Source organism: Haliotis rubra, unplaced genomic scaffold, assembly GCF_003918875.1.
Source record: "Haliotis rubra isolate DU_JTF1 unplaced genomic scaffold, ASM391887v1 Scf15, whole genome shotgun sequence".
Lineage (NCBI taxonomy): Eukaryota > Metazoa > Mollusca > Gastropoda > Lepetellida > Haliotidae > Haliotis > Haliotis rubra.
The window spans coordinates 2625725-2648828 of NW_025765447.1; the positions used below are offsets into that span (position 1 = coordinate 2625725).

The window sequence follows — 23104 nt, forward strand, 5'->3', positions numbered from 1 at the left end:
TATCTCCCCAGAAGCTTAAACTGCAAGATGTTCCCTGAAAGTTAATGTAAGACCATACCACAAAGTTATATTGCTACATCTTAAAAAATAGCTTTATCCTAAGATCTTCGTAAGATCTTCCCACAAAGATGCATCACAAAATCCTCTCACACAGTTTTATCACTGTTTTCCCACAAAGTTATGTTATAAGATCTTTGTTAGAGATCCAATGTGACATGAAATTCTAGGCTGGCTGAAACGTTCGAAGACAGACTGTGTTGATGGAGTTTTCAACCAATTCCCCTGCGATGTCTATACCCTCCAGCCAGTGTTGCTTCAGTGCCATGATCTGGACGTAGAAGGCTTCCTTCTCAGCAGTTTTTTGGTTTGTTGTTTAATGCCACACTCAGCAACATTCCAGCTATATGGTGATGGTCTGTAAATAATCGAGTCTGGACCGGACTATCCAGTGATCAACAGTATGAACACCATCAATCTACATATTGACATACAATGACATGTGTCAACCAATCCCATTAGTCGCCTCTTCTGGCAAGTATGGGTTGCATGAAGACCAATTCTAAACTGGATTTTCATGGGTACCTTTGACGCGAATACCTGGAAAATTGCTTATGCTTCGAAAAGGAATATTTCATGCATTCACTCTGGAAGCCATCTAGATCTACTTTAGTACCAAGGGTAAGCAGAAAGCAGGCAGCTCTCCCTCTGGAAGCCATCTAGATCTACAGTAGTACCAAGGATGAGCAGAAAGCAGGCAGCTCTTCCTCTGGAAGCCATCTAGATCTACAGTAGTACCAAGGATGAGCAGAAAGCAGGCAGCTCTTCCTCTGGAAGCCATCTAGATCTACAATAGTACCAAGGATGAGCAGAAAACAGGCAGCTCTTCCTTTGGAAGCTATCTAGATCTACAGTAGTACCAAGGATGAGCAGAAAGCAGGCAGCTCTTCCTCTGGAAGCCATCTAGATCTACAGTAGTACCAATGGTGAGCAGAAAGCAGGCAGCTCTCCCTCTGGAAGCCATCTAGATCTACAGTAAGTACCAATGGTGAGCAGAAAGCAGGCAGCCCTCCCTCTGGAAGCCATCTAGATCTACAGTAAGTACCAATGGTGAGCAGAAAGCAGGCAGCCCTCCCTCTGGAAGCCATCTAGATCTACAGTAGTACCAATGGTGAGCAGAAAGCAGGCAGCTCTCCCTCTTGAAGCCATCTAGATCTACCTTAGTACCAATGGTGAGCAGAAAGCAGGCAGCTCTCCCTCTGGAAGCCATCTAGATCTACAGTAGTACCAAGGATGAGCAGAAAGCAGGCAGCTCTTCCTCTGGAAGCCATCTAGATCTACATTAGTACCAAGGATGAGCAGAAAGCAGGCAGCCCTCCCTCTGGAAGCCATCTAGATCTACAGTAGTACCAATGGTGAGCAGAAAGCAGGCAGCCCACCCTCTGGAAGCCATCTAGATCTACAGTAGTACCAAGGATGAGCAGAAAGCAGGCAGCTCTTCCTCTGGAAGCCATCTAGATCTACAGTAGTACCAAGGATGAGCAGAAAGCAGGCAGCTCTTCCTCTGGAAGCCATCTAGATCTACATTAGTACCAAGGATGAGCAGAAAGCAGGCAGCCCTCCCTCTGGAAGCCATCTAGATCTACAGTAGTACCAAGGATGAGCAGAAAGCAGGCAGCCCTCCCTCTGGAAGCCATCTAGATCTACAGTAGTACCAATGGTGAGCAGAAAGCAGGCAGCCCACCCTCTGGAAGCCATCTAGATCTACAGTAGTACCAAGGGTGAGCAGAAAGCAGGCAGAACCTGGGGTGGAACCTGCACAGATAGCTGTCCAATTTGATTCAGATCATGTGTCATAACTACAGCTGATTGTACATGTTGTATTGTTCAAATATAACTCAATCTCGTCACTTAATATTTAAACGTTTACATTTAAAATTTCTCCGTTATTAGTGTGGTTTTCCTTGAATGAAAACCTGACCTGCAGTATCCTTTATTTTGCAACAGCTTCCAGTGCAATTCCAACAGTCCATTATAGGTTAATATGGAGTGAGTGAGTGAGTGAGTTTAGTTTTATGTCACTCAGCAATATTCCAGCTATATGGCGACAGTCTGTAAACAAATGAGTCTGGACCAGACAATCCTGTGATCAACAGCATGAGCATCGATCTGCGTAATTGGGAACCGATGACATGTGTCAACCAAGTCAGTGAGTCTGGCCACCTGATCCTGTTAGTCGCCTTTTACGACAAACATGGGTTACTGAAGATCAATATTCTAACCCGGACCTTCAGGGGTAGGTTAATATGGATATACTACCTACTATTGCAATACTAGTTTTTCTCTCCTTGAATTGTTTCATTTAAAGTCATTTCCCAAATGAATGTATAGTTGAAATGAAATAAAAACTTTAATAAATGACAAGAAACTTGAAACCCAGATGAAGTAATCAATTAAAACATAAACTTATTGTTACTGACAAAATTTCAAACTGCGAGTCGCATGCCGCATTGTTTAAGAGGTAACAGCGGCGGATAACTCTAAATCAAAGTGAATGAATCTGGTACTTCCTGTATTCTGTGCTGCGTAATTATCAACGGCAGTCAACTACTAATTATAAACTATCGATAGTCACACATACTATCAATGTATCAATAGTTTTTCGTTTCTACCATCGATTAATTGCTATCGGAGACTCAACAATCGCAATCCATTGATAGTTTGATACATCGTTACAGCCCTAGGAAATACAGAATATAACATGTCACGATCAAAAAGAAATACCAGGGTTTTACCTTGCTCTACAAAACTAGGGGTAATTACAAGCTGAAAGGGTCCCTTACTTGAGGCCCCTGTAAAGTAAAGAAACAGCATTGTGTACCATACTTTAAGATGTAATAGGGGCTGTGGGGTAGCCTAGTGGTTAAAGCATTCATGCTGAAGACCCAGGTTCGATTCCCACATGGACACAATGTGTGAAGCCCATTTCTAGTGTCTCCTGCGATGATATCGCTGGAATATTGCTAAAAGAGGGGCAAAACTAAACTCACTCACTCAAGATGTAATAACTACATATATGACAGGACTGACTGACTGAGTTTGGTTTTACGCCACTTTTAGCAATATTCCAGCAACATCACGGCAGAGGACACCAGAAATGGGCTTCACACATTGTACCCATGTGGGAATTCGAACCCGGGTCTTCAGCGTGACGAGCCAACGCTTTAACCACTAGGCTACCCCACTGCCCCTATATGACAGGAACTTATATTACCAGAAAGTATGGTTCAAAGCATATTATTGTGGGTCCATCAGGACACGGTGCAATGTTAAAACTCCCCGAAACCTAAGAAAAGGTTCCACCTGACAACTGCAGTGGTACAACCTGACACCTGTGTACAGGATTCTTTACCAGGTATACACCACTCTTCATTATCAAGCTCAGCAGGTTTTACCTACAAACACTGAACAGTTGAAATGTCAACAGGGAACCATTAGCAACAACCATACCAGACATTTCGAAACACATCGAAAATAACATGCTCTGCAATTAATGTTCCCATAAAACGCCTGTATTGTTGATACATCTCGACAACAAGGTGTTTCGAAAAGTCTCTGTCTGCCCTCTGTCAGCACCTGCTAAAGACCCAGCCAGATACCTCACACATAAACAGGTGCTACTGACTTCCAGAACCCCGACGAAGTCAACTAGAGTCTTTCATTGAGGCTTTGATCAACTGACTGTCGTAAACAAAGAAACAAACTGAATTTGTTTGTCAACACTGAAAGCAAAATGTCCAGTGACCTCTACATTTTGAGCTCAATAGGGTCTCTATGTATCTAATTGGATGTTATATATTTATTCAACTGGCTGTTCTGCCCAAAGAAACAACTGTATTTGTTTGGCAACACTGAAATCAAAATGTGCTGTGACCTCTACATTTTGAGCTCAATAGGGTCTCTATGTACCTGATTGGATGTTATATTTTATGGGTAACAACTTCTTTATTTGTTACCATGACGTTTCTAGTCTAGATCTTGCCGCTTCTTCAGGTGGATATTCCATTGTGGTAAACAAATAAAGAAATTGTTATTCATAAAATTTGTCTTGTATTACTACACTTCTAAATGCCTGTGAAGAATTGCTATATATTTGGAAACATTAAACTATGGATCACTGTACTTACACAGCGGTTTGTAATAGTAAAAACTGCCATCAAGGTATCCCGGTGTCAGGGGTTTTCGACAATGTAAGACAAAAACATATTTTTTATCTGTAATATCATTTAAAGTTTGTATTTTACTAACCTTGAGTGATAAAGGATATATTCATCTATTTCACACAAAAATATCAAGTGTTCCCTACAAAATATTGCGTTGATAATGACATCGTATTGGCGAAACTGTTGCCGCTCGTAACATCCAGGTATTTTGTATGGTTTTCGATGATGAGCAATACTTTTTGTTCCGCACTGCAAGGGAGTGTTGTGATCACGTGGCTTCCTATTTATATATTGCCTGTCACCAGCAGACGACTGATCTAACTGAATTTTCACTTGCTATTTTTTGTTATAAAGGGAACTGTTTTTGCATCGTAAGTGGTATTAACAATCTCGGGTAAATAATATTGATGTTTGTTTGCTTTTTATATAACTTTACTTCCCGATTTCCATTGTCAATAAAACTTCTTATGACAGCGACTTGGCACCCGCCCTACCAGTGAAACTGTTTGTGCACTCCGATCGCACATGTACTCCCCCGATATAGCGCGTGCGATGCAATCGTCGAAATCACCAGAAGGTCGAATTCAGCTCGTGTTGGGATATATACTGTCATTGACGGGATAGTTCTAAGGCCCCATCAGCATGATTAGTGACAGTATATACCCTGATGGCAGTTTTCAGCATTACAAGCCCTTCTGTGTACTTATACCGCTAACAAAAAAACAAGCAGATTTTTAACAGCATTTAGTGGGGAAAGAACAGAAATCTGTATTGTAGCAAAATACTTAAAAAGATGGAACTTGTTGTTGCCCTGCCTTGTGCTTGCTTTAAGGGGATAGATCGAGGACTGGCCTGTTTAGAATAGGTATACTGTGTTTGAGTGGGGCAACCTGTCAAGAGCCGGGTTAGAGTGAGTCTTCAGCAACCCATGTTTGTCGCAAGAGGCGACTAACGGGATCGGGTGGTCAGCCTCGCTGACTTGGTTGACACATGTCATCGTATCCCTGATCATTGCTCATGATGCTGATCACTGGATTGTCTGGTCCAGATTCGATTATTTACAGGCCGCTGCCAGATACATGGAATAGTGCAGCATTAATAACAAACAAACAAACGAAACTGCAGGGCACCTCAGTAGGCTGGCACAATACAACCATCATCAGTCTGGACAAGTACACACACGTGTCTTTAGATATCGCTATTCAGATATCGCTGTTTAAAAGAAATAACCCATTATACAAACTGTAAACTGTGTTTCCGATAACCTCAACAAAGTAGGAACCAATGGAAGGGAAGTAACTCTAATAATTTTAAAGAAGTGCTGTAAAATGTCTCAATTAGCTCCAAGTTCAGCTCACTCAGCAAATATCATCGCGATCAAATACTTGGCAATTACTGCTGACAGATATTCAAATGCAGACACAAATGCAACTCTTGCCATCTTTAATGTGTCATGGAACACAGAAATCCTGCTGACTGCAACATGAAAAATGTGCTAAGTACCCATCATTACGATGCAAACTTTATGTGATTCTGTATCAGCACATTTGTGTGGCTATTTCTATTTGATGTATGTACCTATTTCACAGTTAGGAACCCTTTGGTTTTCTTTAGAACTGGTATTGCATACCATTACACTTTTACACAATGCCATTTTAGAAAGCGGCTAAATGTAACATATGTTATATTTGGGATTACACTTTCTTAGTAAAGTACAAATTCTAGTACTTTTGGGGGTTGAGTCCAATCCGGGATTCGAATCCACACCCTCAGAGTCAGGCACCTAATCGCCAGCACGCAAATGGTATTGCATAATTCATGCATGCTAAGTTTGACTTTTTGGCTTTTTTTACAGTTGAATTTTTACATAACTCTAAGTCAACACAAACTTTATTGAAATAGTACTTAGATAGGTGTCAACAATTGCAATAATATAGTCAAATACCATTATGTCGAACTTTGATGTTTCGGACCTATAGTTGTCTTGAGTAAAAGCTTAGCATATGCATATCTATTATTCATCATATTACCGCTATGTCCAGCCTTAAATATTAAACTGAAGTATTTGCGTTGGTCTCACAATGGTTTTTGACTGTAATAGTAGTAAGCCTACTTTAAGGCTTGATAATTACATAAACAATAGTTATAGAACGGAATAAAGTATTGCCGACAATCTCAAAGATGGCGATTTTTCTTCTGTCACTACTCAACCTAAAGGGAAGTAACTCTAATCCCAAGTTGTTATAATCTCTGATGTAATCAGATCTGGACCTTTACCAACCTGATAGTTTCTAACCTTCTTGTCCAGTGGAGTTTGGATACCCATTTGGAAACACTGGATTTTAAAAACACTGAGACATGGCTCTTTTAAAGCTTTCAAAAGTGACAGTATTCTGAACGTTCTGGACTCTGCTTAGAAGCTATTTGGAGAAGGCTCTTCATAAAAAATAAAATACAAAATGATTTAAAGAACATTCTGGAGTTCCAAATGAACCTGCTAAATGTGTGAGATTATATGGTACTGCCTCAATACTATGAAAGTCTCTTCATTCAAATATTTATCCCACTAAAGTGACAGACAATGATTTTGGTAGAATTTTTCCTCCTGAAGATACTGTGTTAACCGATTCTGGGTTGTACAATTAGAAAACACATTTAGCCTGTCTCACTTGTGAAGTGAAAGGTTGTTCTGATTTTATCCTTCATGGGATGTTCTCAAAATTTTGTTGAGTGGCAACAAGAATTGAGACTTGATTTTAAGGACACTATTGGTAGTTTTCAACAAAAAGATAAAGTCAAGAGGTACAATATCAACAAAAATCACTTGGATCACTTTCTTACATGTAAAAATGATCACGAGGAAATCTCTGAAAAAACTTAAACACTTACCTCTCTCACTGTAACCATGACGACATCAGGGGCCTTCCACCATCTTGAACAGCCTTACAATGTCAGTTACATGATCACATTCTATTGGGTGTAGTCACAAACAGTTTCACTGTAACCATGACAACATCAGGGGCCTTCCACCATCTTGAACAACCTTACAATGTCAGTTACATGATCACATTCTACTAGTAGTAGTCACAAACAGTTTCACTGTAACCATGACGACATCAGGGGCCTTCCACCATCTTGAACAGCCTTACAATGTCAGTTACATGATCACATTCTACTGGTAGTAGTCACAAACAGTTTCACTGTAACCATGACAACATCAGGGGTCTTCCACCATCTTGAACAGCCTTACAATGTCAGTTACATGATCACATTCTACTGGTAGTAGTCACAAACAGTTTCAGTGATGTGAGGGAATATATTTATGCAGGAACTGACTCATTCCATCGATCATCTTTTACATGATCAGAATGCAACATGGGTGCAACTTTCCCATCTGGCTGGTGACTGATATGATGAATGTCAATGTAAAGTCTGGCACCTGAAGTTCCACATGGCGTTAGGTGAATGGACAATATCCAGGTTGTGAATCTCCTGGTATTACAATCCAAAACAGTCATGTCGTCCAAGAGTATCTGTTCCTGTTGTGAAATTGTTCCATTGCACTATACTTCTCTTGTGAATTATTCAAGAATTATTTCAATTGAGCAGTTTCACCTGGGAAAATCCTTCCATGGTACATCTTCACTGGCAATATTTATTCAGGGTGAAATTAATTTCTTGTCGGAATGATTACCACTGACAATTTGGTTCAGTCTCCATTGATTTTGTTCCAAATGCTTGCACACAGTAAGAAATGTCACATCCTAGCAAAGAAAACAGAACAGTTTCTATGACGATCAAAGTTGTTTGCCATTGACATGTGGTCTCAACTTTGGTAAGTGAGTTTGTTCAAAATTTCCTCTGTTCACCCAGCCAAAAATGGGTACCTGGTGGGATATGTCATATGAGTTTTAATCTTCTAGCACCTCACAGGCAATTCGGTTATCCGGGGTAATAATGTCCATCATGTTGTATGCGCTTAGAGCATGTCCGTCTGGCATGGAGTTCAGCAAGAAATAGTAGGGCCTTATTATTATTAATGACTAAAAACTACAAGACTTCATTCACTGTCTCCATGTTTCAGTGTCACATTCTCACAAGGTTGTTATGATGTTCACATGCTATCCTCAGAGCCACCCAGCGTTTTTGTAGAATGGCGCCATCTCCCTCCTGCCATCAGCTTCAAAGGGCTTCACCAGTTACTGAGTACCTATATCTGAACCTGCTTTGGTAAGGTTTTTGTAAAATTGGAAGGGTACTAAAATTCATTTGGAATTCAAACATGACATTCATATCAAAATGGAGTCAGTATACAATAAAAACAAAAACAAGACACCATCATCACCATCATCAAAAACACACTTGCCTAAAAGCTGACCCTGGTTTGTCTAAAGACTAAGTTCACTTTACTTAGTCTCAATAAAAGACTCACTGACATCAATGTTAATGGTAAACTGCAGCATTACAACAGTGATATAGACATATTGCAAGTGTTCTCTCCAATTGTACAAGAATGTGAATCTGCAGATATACTAACACCACTAACAGAGCAAAAAAGCGAGGGGTGCGGGAGTGCTCCTCCCCACCCCCCCAAAACAAAAATCCGCCCCTGCATGTAAACATATATGGGTATGACAGACAGTGTGCGAAATAGCCACTGGCCCATGGCTAGTAAAAATCCAGTCGGGCCAGTAAATCTCCCCAGTCATTAGCCCGACTGGCCGGTGAATTTTCAAGGGGTCATTTTGTAAATATATCACTCTCTCCGACTTTTTAAGTTATAATACATCTTTAAATCATCCAAAATTATGGCCTGATGTTCATCATAATGATGTAACCCTTGTCTACATTCAAATTTTGAATTTTGGGCTAGTGAATTATTTTGTGGGCTAGTAACTTTCAGGCATAGCTAGCCCGACTGGCTAGCAAAATTGGAAACTATTTTGCACACTGATGACAGACGCAGTATCAGATGCTTTGAAATCTTTGCAGCACAATGGCCATGATAACTGCCATCTGCCCACGTAATATTGCAGTACAATAAATCGTGTAACGTGTTGTTGATCACCCACTAGGGATATTAGTGACAAGTACATACCCATCCTGGTCAACCTGCAGCTTGTTGTGTTGAGTGATGGCGTCCTGAACACACTCCTCCAGCATCCGGACATGAGCATCACTGGCCACAGAAAGACAACACACAGTTATCCCCCTTTACCCACACACCCTGATCATTTCAGTTTTCACGGAGGAAAGGTTCAGGCATTTATCAAAACCTTCTCCGAAGACAATAATCAGTTGCATGCTTTAGCTAAAGCTGGTCTACAGCAAGTCATTACAAATTTTAAACTTTGAATTGCCAATTTCCAATTCAGGTTTTATAGTATTGCTTTAGGCTTGCAAATACGTCACACATTAAATGATTGTTTGTTTGTTGTAGTGAATGCAGCACTCAGCAATATTCCAGCTATATGATGCCGATCTGTAAATAATCAATTCTGGACCAGACAATCCAGTGATCAACGGCATGAGCATCAATCTATGCAATTGGGGTACAATGACATGTGTCAATCAAGTCAGCAAGCCTGACCACCCGATCCCTTTAGTAGCTTCTTACAACAAGCATCGTTTGCTGAAGATCAATTCTAACCAGGTTCTTCACAGGTGCATTTAAATAATAACAGGATCAATAGATATTGACAAGGTATAGTATAGATGACAAATGCCTCATTATAATTAGTTCGGTCCAGGCACAATGTACCAGGGGAACAGGACAACCCACAGAGATTCGATTCTTTTGGCGCACTGGTACCCAAATGTTGGACAACTCGTAGCGAAACAACTGGATCACTTGGACCCCAAAAAGTGAATGTATACTCAATGAAATATATATATGATTTCAAGTGGCTGTTTGTATAAACTGCATCTATGACCTAATGAAGTTATACACATTGACCTGGAAATGATATACGAGATTGACGATATGGTGGTTGGTATACGAATCATCCAAATTTGGGTACGGGGCATGTAATTCAGGGTATGGGTCGACCAAAGAAGCTACAAATATTCCAAAACAGATTATATTCGTTGAGTACAAATCTCTATGGATCTGGATCGTCTTGTAGTGCATTAAAGAGCTACTTCTTCAATACCTGTTTATTAGTGATGTTTCATGATCCAAAATAATCGAAAATCGATCGAAAGAAGGATTAAAAATGATTATCGATTGTAAAAAAACATATTTTCGATTGATAGGAATTTTGTTGTTTTAGTATAACACACTTGAATGAAGTAAACTAACCATAAAATTTGACGAATATTCATGAACAACAGTGTAAACCTATGCGCATTGTAAAATTAAAAATTTTAACCACTTATATTGTTTAATTACAATTCCAGTGTCTTCTTGCATGCGTGCATTTCATTGCATGACAGTATTAGTTATAAAAAACATCAATTAGAAAAAACCTGGGGAAAACCCTTTAACTTGGTTATTACATTAAAAATGTAAGTATTTCAATAATAATTGATAATAGTTCACCACAAGTCCTCCAATAATCGATGGTGGATTTGGTTTTCCGATTCCCAACACTACTGTTTATACAGTATTTCAGGTCCTTGTTCCTGGTGCCAGTTTGGTGGCTTTTCAAACTTTCAAGGCAAAATCAATCATACAGACACCAGTAAGAAGAAACTGACACTAAAGTAATCTCCCTTTGACAAAATTCCCAACTTCACCCACTTCCAACTGCTAACTACTAATCACTTACTGTATGGTAGTCGGAGATGAGAAACCAATAATTTAAAAACAACTATACTTGATACGAATGGTTTTAACAGGCATCCCCTTAAATTTTCTAATCAACCTCGATACTGTTCATGTTCAACACATTCTATAGAATAATACTATGGTTCCCAGCATACCTCTTAAATGAAGTGAGGCAAATGATACGTCCATGATTGTGGACTACCTCTCCGTTTTCTGCTTGATCAGACTGTGCCTCGCTGGGTTCGCACATCACCTCGACGGCCCGAGCCAAGCCGTGCATCACACTATACTCATCCTCAGACTTGTTGCGACTTGTCGGTGGACCGAGATGAGCCAGGGCTATCATCAGCTAGAATATGGTATTTCATAATAAAGGCTTTGTCATGGATCAAAGTACAAACTATACTTGTGAGAGACTGAGTTTGGTATAAGGGACCGTTCATAATTTATGGCTAGGGGTAGGGGTGGTTATTGCAGAGAATTTTCATATTGCGATATATTGCAATGCGAAAGCATATATTGCGATATATATTGCAAGAAGCTTTTTCAACAAAAGAAACTACTTATACTTGAGTTAATGCTTGATTTATAAAACAAAAACAAAACAAAATCATCTTGTTTGATTAAGCTTTAATAAAATCTTTTAATCCTGACAAAATAAAAATGTAAATAATATTTGGCACACATGAAACAAGGCAATATCCGAAGATTTCCGAGTGTTACGAAGTTTTCCGAATGCATGTCAAAATACCGGTTTTCGATCAGCTTATCGCAATACGTATCGTTTTCATGTCTGAAACCGGTTATATTGCGCAGCCCTAGCTAGGGTTGGGGTGGGGTGATGATGATTTTTATGGAGAAGCATGTACAATGAATGACCCCCTAAAATTTATGTACAAAGTAAGTGACACACACACACATGACATGTGCAAAATCAATTACCCCCTCCCCCTTTCCATATTTCTTAAGCATAATTTTTAAGTACAAAATTGATGACCCCCCTACAAATGTGTGACAGTTTGTCAGTTTGATATGGGAAGAACGCCGTTTGGGATGCAAGGCATGAATGTTTACCATCTTGATAAAACCAATTAGCAAGGACATGGTACTGACAAAAACTGGACAAATCTGGACATGCTAGATGAATAATCTGAGATTCAAATAAACGGTCATAGGTGTCTGGCACACCTAAGGGACGTAACTTCTCTGATACTGGACGAGTTCCGCATGAGACGACTAGGTAACCTATGCCACCAACTATTTATTATCACATGAGATATTATGAAGGATATAATCCACATGACCTTAGATCTTACAAAACCTCACCTGCTGTAAATTTTGTTCTTTCTGAGACCATGAATTTAGAGAATGATTTCCAGTGACAATGCGAATCTGAAAAACACAAACAAATATATTCAAATTTTCACATTCCAGTTTGCAGTGATTTAGTATTTCGACAATACATGCCTAAAATAAATACTGTGATCAGATTCTTTACACATAATGCTTTATAATATTTTGCACTTTATCATGTTTAAATACGGGTTGTTGAGAACAATGAACTTTACACCTTGGATATTGAGAAGTTAACCCTCTAAGCATGATATCTAATCATGCCAATTCATTGAATATGCAGTTAGCATAGTTAACACTATATAACAATGAATTAAGTGTATTTGCAACAAACACTAATCAACAGTTATAATGATAATCATGCACTACGGGTATGCTGGATGTATCACCATGCTTCAATGTATAAAATAATTTCAGGATTTTCTGACAAGGGATTCTACACAGAGGAGCCGAAACAGACTATTATTTTAGCTACAAATCATGATAATGTCAAAGGATATCTGCTGCTGTTGAAAAAAATGTTCCTGTCTGACAATTATCTCTTTGAATAATCCCCATGACACAGATTTTACACGATACATTTACACTGGAAACCTTTTATCTCCATGATCTATGTGGGACCAATTCCCTGAGGAACTGACCCTTGATAATTTTCACATCATTTGGATACATACCAGCTTTCTCACTGGGTAGATGTCAAACACAATTCGCATGTATTCCATCATGCACTCCACGCTGCAGGTCCATAACGTCTTTGTGATGGGAGCCGCTGGGATAATGCCTGGTGTTTTGGACCTTGTTATAACATCATATTCAATCGGCTGTTTACTGGACTTGCTGAAATACGGATGTCTATCGAGAACAAAAAGTGTTTTGTGTGACGATTTCAGAGAGTTCGCAAACACTTGATCCGACATGCAGTCTGACATAGCCATGTTGACGGATTTCTTTATACGCTTCTCGCTTAGATCTTTGGAGATGTTTGACAACCAAACAGGTTGGTCTTAACTTATTTGTTTGTTGTATTATTTTAAGGAACACACCCTTTTCCTGGATTTCAGCTTGATGCACAACAGCTGTACCGCAGCACGCCCGATGACAACTACATATCCGGACTTGTAATACTGCCAACCGTCTTCTCCAAATTGTTTATATGGTCTCTGATTCATGTAAACAATATTCGTGCTCTCCCGCCTGATCAGGTAGCATGTCAAATGGGCGCTGCCATTTTTAAAAGACCCGGATGAAAACAATTCTCATTTTTTATCAATATTGTTATTTATTTGTTATATTTTCCTTCGTTACATGTATCAGCTCACTGAAATGTCCAAAATAAGTAACAGTGGTCCTTTGTTTCAAAATATACTGGATTTTACCAAGATTAAGGGCCATGGATATGGACTGGGTTCCTGTCTATCTACTGTACACAAGTAAAGCGCAAAGTTTGCTGCGCGAACCTTTGGTGGCGCCAGTTTAGAAATTGGATGCGCAATCGCATGTTCCGCACAGCTATATGAGGACCAGTTGGCGTTGCCATAACAAATTCATTTGTGACAAAATGGCAGCCGAGGAAGGACCAAGACAGCTGGACGCTCATGAATACCTGAATAAGCATAGAATTATTGACCTTTTCAACAATTTAACGTCCCATATGATATACAGCAGACCTGGTAAATATATTACGATCATTACTTGATTTTAAATTTAAACAGTCATTGTTGATATATCCGATACCCAATTTTCATGTAAACATTGGCTTAGATCCTTATCATCAAATAACTGGCGATTACGCGCAGAGAAGTTAAATTATGTATTATGTATTCTGTTTATCACAGATGACCCCAAGAAATTCCTCATCAGCACACTGGAGAAGCTTCACAAGTGCCGGACTACAAAGCTAGATATTCCATGCCTATTTGACGATTCCAACATCCACGCTGTGTTTGGAATGCTTGATCCCACAAACAGAGGCTACATCACCCTACAGCAATACAATGAAGGTAGGTTGGGTAAGAGTTCCTCCCGTTCCCCCATCCCAAATAATATTTATAAATATACTAAAATTATTAACAAAACTTAACACAACAATTACTAGAGAACTCACAAAATGACTAAAAGTCCAAAATTTAAGTTAGGGTTAGGTTTAGAGTTAGATTTAGGGTTGGGGGAACGGAAGGAACTCTTTCCGTAGGTTGTCATGGTTACTTTGGCTGAAGGTATCGTTGTAGGCATGGGTACAACAGATATGAATCCCAGGTGTTCAGAATTCTGTATTCAGAAACATACCTCAGCCAAAATCAGAACACAGAAACTGACCCTAGCACAAGTACATTCCGCATTGTGCCGTTTTCTTGTTCAGAACTGTCATAGTGTATGAGGTGCATTTGATTGCATTTGATAAAAAATGAGCATACACAGTAACAAATAAATATTTCGTGATGCACAATACCACTCGCAATCAGGGGAACAGGAACTGCTACATACAGATTTGGTTTTGGGTTCAGAAATATGGACTCATCTGCGTACTGGGTATGTTTCTGTATTTTGGCTTTGTTTAGGGTACATTTCTGCACACAGAAATGTAGCTGGGTTACAAACCATTGAATATGTCTTGATGTGACTTACTTATACAGATTAGTGAACTGGTGCCTCTCGATGATTTCGGATTTTTATTTTTTTTAATTCTATTTGACTTTTATGACCATGAGTCAGACTTTACTGAATATAACTGAAGTGAACCAATTGAATATTTGAAAATTAAACTTGGCATACAGATCAGTATCAACTGGTGCCTCTTGATTATGTATGATATTGATAATGTACAACATAACTGCTTCCTCCTCTGAACTGACTGTATCCACTGGCAATGAAGTAAAAGTGGTGTTTTACTATTGTAAGTAGATAAACTCCATTTCCGAATTTATTGCACCATACTGGGGATATGTCAACTCCTGATCACTCAGCTCTGGATGATGTCATTTGGCTCATTGGAGGTCTAGGGTATTAGGAGTGAGTTTATTTATTAGTTTTACGCTGCTTTTAGTAATATTCCAGCAAAATCATGGTGGGGACACCAGAAATGGGCTTCACACATTATACCTATGTGGGGAATCAAGCCTGGGTTTTCGGTGTGATGAGTGAATGCTTTAACCACTTACACAAAGAGATCTTATTAAGACAAGTTTGTATCAAAGTATTGGAGTTTCAATAAGATCACTTTGTACAAGTGAGTGCTTCAGAACTGAAGTTGAATTTACTTGAAAATATGTATTTCATGTAAACACATGCATGAATATCCTGTGCTGATATGACTTGATATTATCATCACTTTTTCAGCTCTCACAACTCTTGGTGTGAAGACATATGATGATCAGCCAGCTGGTGCGGATATTGACAGGATCTCCTTCGATGTGTTTGTCAAAGAAGCGTAAGTGCATGTAACATCATCATTTTTGTTTATTTATTTATTTTGTTTTTACACAAAACCAAGGTGTACAACAACTCCATTGATATTTAGAATATTTGTGTCATCAGGGATGGAGTCTTTTTGAAGATAGGCTTAAAATGATTTTCACATTTATAACTAACACAGATAAAAAATATTCTGACGTAGATTATGTCTCAATAATTTGTTTTATATAAATGAGGAGGGAGGTAGGACTGTTTTCTATATAGTTTATTAAATAGATTCAGATTCAGTTTATTCAGTAATTGTGGCCTTAAGGCCTACATTACAATTGTTGATGTTACAAAATACTATGCAAGTCATGTGAACTTATGGTTACATTTATGGCTACGCACAGTGAAAATATGTTTGAGATAAATTTCTACAGACTTAACAATCATAATATTCTTAGAATTTAACAAATTTGACAGTGAATGTTTGTCTAATACAGTGTTTGAAAGAAATGGCATATACTTTTTTCGCAAACTTAGATACTTGGTGCATACAAACATGACATGGAACTCATCCTCTATAGAGCCTGTAGTACAATTAGAACAGATCAAATCATTTTTAGATTCTGAAGAAATACCATGTTTACGTGCCCTATTTACACAGAAATCATGAAAACCATTTCTTAATTTACATAAAGCTCTTATCAAAGATTTATCATGAAAATTTAAGATATACGATTCTGGTTCTAGCAACGACTTATGAGAGGCATAATATTCTCAATATCTAGAAGTACTAATGGACATAGACCACTCTTGAATGAAAATATCACATGGGCGCTGTTTGAAAAGAGATATGAAACAGTCTTCATTGCCAACCCCTTGGGCAAACCATACATAGGAAAATGCAGTAGAAAAGAGTAATAGTCTAACATTAGACACCCAGTTAACTTTACCAATATCATCTTGTGATTTCCAAAAAAGATAACTGTTTTGGGTACCTTAAGTAAATGTAAGGCATTTATACCAACTTTAACCAATATTTAACTGCCCTTATTCTGCTAAACACAAACATATTACATCTATCAGTTTCTCCGTATATAGCCTATTAGAAGCAAATTTACCTAGATTTAGAAATTGTTTTAAAAATGTAGTTTGTACCTTTTCTATACAATGAAAATAAGTCATACCCCAAATTTCTGATCCATATAAAAGAATAGGCATTATTTTACAATCAAAGATGGTACAAGCATTTTGGAAAGAAATAAAAGAGGTAGTTTTGAATAAATTATAAACAGAGTAGGCTGCCTTAGATTCTTGTGTTGCCAAACCTTTACTCGCTGTCGACCAATTTAATCTTGAGGAAAATATCAAACTCAGGTATTTATAATATGAAGCACATTTAAGTTTTACATTTCCATAGTACCATTTTTCTTCCTTTTTTAAAACACCGCTATTTCTAAAAAAAATAACATTTGTTTTTTCTAAATTCACACTTAAACCCCATCTCGTGCAAAATTCAGGGTGAACGTTTAACTGTTGCTGAAGACCAATAATAGTATAAGAGAACATATTAACATCATCTGCAAATAATAACATCATAATATCCTCCATATCTGGAGATATAAAAACACCATGTTTACATTTATTATGAATTGTTTATTAAATAGAGGGTAATGAATGATAACACTATTAACAGTTGTTATTTCCCACAATAAATAACAACGCACACATCATTAAACTTGACACTTTGATAATGTCAGTTATCAGTCATGGATGACAGTGTCTGTTTCATGATGTTGGAAGTTTGAAAAAAAAATCATTGCCAGTAACAATGACTGACACACAGATGTAAAAGTGACGCGTCAGTTACCAAGAATCATTACATTTTCAGTCAAAGTTATTGTGTATGCCATAAGTCCAAAATGAGATCTGTTAATTTGAAAAGCTTAAGTATGCCACAACGTCTGTGATAACTTACCTACCCCATGTGCGACAGAGGAAAAGTGTATTGTGACATGCCTATACTTTGTTATATCATAATATTATGTTCTTTGGAACATTTTTTTCACATTTACCACAATGAGGTAGTCAGTGAGAATGGTTTTATGCTGCTTTTAACAATATTCCAGCAATAACAAGGCACAACAGAAATGATCTTCACACATTGAACTCATGTGAAAAATAAGTTCTTTTGTGTGATGAGTGAGAGCTTTTATCACTAATACCCCACCACCATGTTGACCCTGGTAAGCCAGTATATACACTGGTAACCATTATATTACTTTTATTATTAGTCTCGAATTGAAACAAACCAAATTTTCCTCTATACTGACCTACATTGAAGGGGGAATTAGGTAAAATATTGTCATGATTTCACCAAAATGGTAAAGACGACTGGCACCTCTGGACAGCAAGGTTGGACAGAAATAAGCATGTATCTGCTTGCCTGGACCAGTTATGCAGTATTACATGTATTAATGTTAAATGTATCCTAGATGTGATCAGAATTTGAAACCTTTTTGTGGATATGGGCTTAGGTGAATTTCCACTATTTGGGCGAGATGATGGGTCACTTTCCATCCATGTTCAGTGTAGAGTGTTGCTCACAACTGACCATTCATTAGTTCGTTTCGGTCAATGCAGAGCAGTGGTTAAAGCATTTGCTCATTACGCCTAAGGTCTAGGTTCAATTCCCCACATGGGTACCAAGTGTAAAGCCCATTTCTGGTGTTCCCTGCCTTGGTATTGCTATAATATTGCTAAAAGTGGCAAAAAACTATATTCATTATATAGATTTCACCTAAGAACAGTTAATTCAAATAAATGCAATGGACATTTGGACATGGCTGAGTTGCTTTTGATGTGTTCAGTAGTGATCCAAAGGAACATTTTCCATGGAGAGATTAAGAAATGTTTCATTCTTTTGTAACCATGATCTCTCTTGAAACTAAAAACTTCATCAGTTGTAATCCCTGCTGTATAGCGAGTCTTTTGTTCTCTAACATTTTGTGTTGTTCTCTTTCAGGAAGAAAGGGTTAACTGATGCATCATCCACATTCAGCAGCTAGGATAGATCATGCCTTTGTAAATACCTGCCATTGATTTCTTTGTACATATTTGTGTTGTTCAAGAAAAATACATTCTCCCTTGTATCAAGAATAAAACTGTCAAACTGATACATGAAGTCTGTTCTTGTCTCTGGATATTCCTGAACATCTTGGTCAATAGGGCCCGTAAGTAGGTCATGGCACTTTGAGGTGAGGTGAAATTGGGTTTAACGTCGTGCTTGAGAATATTTTGCTAATATGACGACGTGCATGTGTGTGTATGTGTACGTGTGGCTGCTTGTACTAGCCCAGACTTAAGCTGGTTTTATAGTGCTAGCCCACTGAGATACTATGCCGCAGTGAAGCATGAATACCCCACACAGACACATTATACTGACTCCGAGCCAACCAGTCCTTGTTGTACCCATTAATGTCGAGAGCCAGACAGGGACCAACAAGTACCATATTTTAACGTCTTTTGGTATGACGCGGTCGGGGATCGAACCCGCGACCTTCCGCTCTCCAGGCGGACGCGCTAACCACTACACCATGGAGGCGGTCATGGCACTTCGATAGAACTTATGTTGTTTAGTACTTCTGGTGACAAACAACACTTCATACCCTTTCGAATGGTCTCATGGTTGTCAGTTGAGAGTAAGGAACCGATAATCCTTGCAGGAATAACAAATTTCTGATCCTAACCATCCCCAAATTATTAAACTATTAAGACTGTCAACAGCAGTGAGTGAGTGAGTTTAGTTTAATGCCACACTCGGCAATATTCCAGCTATATGGCAGCAGTCTGTCAATAATTGAGTCTGGACCAGACAATCCAGTGATCAACAGCATGAGCATCAATCTACGCAATTGGGAACCGATGCAAGTGTCAACCAAGTCAGTGAGCCTGACCACCTTATCCTGTTAGTCGCCTCTTAGTCAACAGCAGTGACACCCAAACATGGTTGTACACTTGGTTCGGTTTAGTAAAGTCATATTTGGCGTTCACACAATTTGGAACCAGAACTGGCTCTTGAATACTAGTATAAGTTTGGCACCAGATATCTGGCACCAGAAGTAAGCTGGGCCCCGACTCGCATATTGCAAGTTAATGCTTGAAAAGGGAGCTGGGAACCAGCTTAGTACTGGAAGTAGCACCTCACAAGATTTACAGGCCCTATTGCCCAACAGCACTGAGTGACATTTCACAAAAAATCCCATGTCATTAATGGAACCTGGAGTGACACTGTCATATAGTATGGGATGTCACTGTTGTATGGTATTAATGTCAAATTGTGTGACACTGTTACAAGTCATTTCTCTCCAGAAGTGTGGAGCTATACCATCTGTTCATCAGGAGGGCATGAAATTGTTTCAAACGAATTGAGTGACATTGTCATGTCATTGCTGTCCAAAAGTATGGAGTGACACTGTCAGAAGGTAGTGAAATATATGCTTTTCAATTACAATAAGAACGGTAAGACTTTTCGCCTTTTGCCGATGTGAACATGCCATGGGTGTAATTTCGTTTATCTGCCATTTCGTTGCCAGTTCAACAATTATATACACCCGAATCGAAGAACCGGATTACATATTTTTTATGTGTGCGTGTACTTATTGACGTAACCATGTGCTGTCCCTGTTGATGGTAGTGTGCCTTGCCTTGCAATGCCTTTACGTGAATAAAGCCAATAAATACTTACACAAACTATCAGTGACTACTTCGTCTTCTTTTCAGACAGGGGTGGTGGGGTAGCCTAGTGGCTAAAGCGTTAGCTTATCACGCCTAAGACCCGGGTTCGAATCCCACATGGGTACAATGTGTAAAGCCCATTTCTGGTGTCCCCCGCCATGATGTTTCTGGAATATTGCTAAAAGCGGGCGTAAAACCAAACTCAGCCAGTCAGTCTTTTCAGACATTGTTTTCAGCCCAACAGCATTGTGTTACATTGTCACATGTCAATGCTGGCCAAAAGCATGGAGAGACACAATTTTCTGTCCAACAGCATTGTCACATGTCAATGCTGGCCAAAAGGACAGAGTAACCCTGTCACATCATTGCTCTCCAAGAACGTGAAGTAACACTCGCACATGTCTGGACACAAACAACAAAAGATGAAGTTATTATCTGTATTTTATCACAAACAACAAAATCCTAACAACATAATATCTGTAACAGTACATAATATCTGTAACAGCACATGATATACCCAATGACAGGAGTGTCCCCTAGCATCATATCCATATAACAGTGTTACATCCACAAATCACTCGGCCAATGCAATATGAACAATATTTCCTGGGAGATATAGATATATCTCACCCAAAAGATATCTATATGTGAATTTATATACACCCTAACAGAATAATTCATCCATTCAGTGCAGAATATGCACATATCACAACCTGGATTGATGCTGATGTTCAAATCTTATGCACATGGGGAAAAATATGTTTCTCTCATTCACTTCAGTTTATGTACACAAAGGTATTTATCACATAGATTACGGTACGATGCTTTGCACGGCTCGACATTATGCCCTGCTTTCCATTTCCTCATCTTATCCTATCAACAAATAAAAGATGTTGATCCAAATATTGCACTGAAATCAAACTCATTAAGTACAGAATTCCTACCAAATTCAATAGATCATAATATATGACCCACATCATTTAAATTTTATACAGGCTGACTCAAATTAAATAAGAACTTATGCACAGTATTAATACAAACATTTTGGGGCAAAAATATAGATTATCTTTCAGAGTAGTTATCCCAAATTTTGTAAATGTGAAATACAAATTCATTTTCAAGTAAGCTTATTTCAAAACTATGCGTAGTATTTGTTTTATTATAACTTTGATCTGCAATTCCGAAGCACATTAAGTAATGGACCATAACACACCTTCAAATCTGTCTGTAGCATATCCTAAATATTTCACCAACTCTTCAACTGATTTCTCAGAGTAATGATAATAAAATAAATAACAATTATGGCTAATAAAGTTCTTGTAAAACAGAAAAAAAATATAACCAACACAGTTCAAGACGCTGGTAAAGTATGAATTATGCAAATGATTTCACCATACGAGACATCTGATAACACATATGATACTCAACACAATGGACAGGCAGAAGAATTTAAGCGAACACTAAATTGAATGATTGCTGCAGTCCCTTTCTTTCTCATCAAAGTCTAATATAGACCTATAACAAAAGCCATCTATGTACATCATTCATTGTTATTTATATTATGTACAACAATATTTCATTAAAAATATATACACCTCTTTTTTCATACATAAGTGTGTTATCCAAAAAACCTTTCATAAAACTTTAGTTAAAAAATTACATTTTTTAAAAAATTCCTGATCAAATTTGCACCTTCAAAAACAATTTGAAAGTACTTAATTATATTATAAAATCTTTTGTTTTTTTCAAAATAAGTCAACAGGGGTACCAAATGTGTTCTGCCTGAGAAGACTGGTTGTATGAATTTAACAGTGTGTATGCAACAACAGAAATATTCTAAACAACCTGTCATAGCTATCAGATGTATAGTTAGAAGTGAAGGCACTGTATCGATCCAGGTCATTCCATGAATTACGTAACTGAGGCTTGGTATTCTATTATTATCCACAAGAAGCCTATTTTGTTTGTGTTTTCACCAAAATGGACTCCTCAGCAATATTCCAGCTATATGGCTATGGCTCATACATACATGTACTAGGGAGCAGTGAGTGAGTGAGATTAGTTTTACGCCGCTTTTAGCAATATTCCAGCAATATCACGGCATGGGACACCAGAAATGGGCTTCACACGCTGTACCCATGTGGGGAATCGAACCTGGGTCTTTGGCATGATGAGCAAACACTATAACAATTAGGCTACCCTACCGCCCTTAGAGAAAGAACAGTTTAACGCTGCTTTTAGCCATATGGCTCTTTAACCAAAAATCAGATGTTCCTGGCAGGAAAAAGGGTGAATATGGTGCCCCCTTTATTGTCAGTTACCCAAACAACAGGGATCTTGTTTATCTACAACATAAGAATGTGAGCGCTAATTGTGCCAATCAATACAAGCGTCATCATCAGATGGAACTCACATACCAAGTTCCCAACTTAGCAGTCAAGACATTTAAATGGAGATGTTCATTTTCTACATATCTACACAGCAATGGAAAATTTACAAGCATATAGAACCTTTGGTTCAGGTGAGCTAATATGGAATGTCATATAAGTCTGTCAGATTGAAGAGAAAATGACATGAATCAAAACTGAAGGCAATAGCAGAAGCATCATTCTATAACAATGAATCTCTT

General features: G+C 38.3%; 2 protein-coding genes across 2 annotated transcripts in view; one reads left to right on the plus strand and one right to left on the minus strand.

Annotated features, from left to right (window-relative positions):
- Nucleotides 1-13579, minus strand: part of LOC124270176 (integrator complex subunit 13-like) — a 414381-nt gene extending 400802 nt beyond the window's left edge. Inside the window, exons 1-4 of the mRNA XM_046705203.1 lie at nt 13017-13579; nt 12316-12381; nt 11145-11338; nt 9319-9399 (exon numbers count right to left, since the gene is read on the minus strand). Coding sequence (XP_046561159.1) covers nt 9319-9399; nt 11145-11338; nt 12316-12381; nt 13017-13277 — 602 coding nt within the window. The 5' untranslated portion in view covers nt 13278-13579. The remainder of the gene's footprint in view (nt 1-9318; nt 9400-11144; nt 11339-12315; nt 12382-13016) is intronic.
- A 269-nt stretch (nt 13580-13848) lies between these two features.
- LOC124270180 (EF-hand calcium-binding domain-containing protein 10-like) lies at nt 13849-18914 on the plus strand. Its single transcript, XM_046705207.1, has 4 exons — nt 13849-14012; nt 14178-14342; nt 15679-15769; nt 18764-18914. The coding sequence occupies exons 1-4, from the start codon at nt 13856-13858 to the stop codon at nt 18804-18806; spliced, it is 456 nt and encodes a 151-aa protein (XP_046561163.1). The 5' UTR covers nt 13849-13855; the 3' UTR covers nt 18807-18914.
- The last annotated feature ends 4190 nt before the right edge of the window (nt 18915-23104 follow it).

What these genes read in the sequence shown, in the direction of transcription:
- LOC124270180 (XM_046705207.1), top strand. Translation starts at nt 13,856, where the DNA reads ATGAGGACCAGTTGGCGTTGCCATAACAAATTCATTTGTGACAAAATG. An exon ending in TATGATATACAGCAGACCTG is followed by an intron (nt 14,013 to 14,177) that starts GTAAATATATTA and finishes TGTTTATCACAG; the next exon opens with ATGACCCCAAGAAATTCCTC. An exon ending in GATGTGTTTGTCAAAGAAGC is followed by an intron (nt 15,770 to 18,763) that starts GTAAGTGCATGT and finishes GTTCTCTTTCAG; the next exon opens with GAAGAAAGGGTTAACTGATG.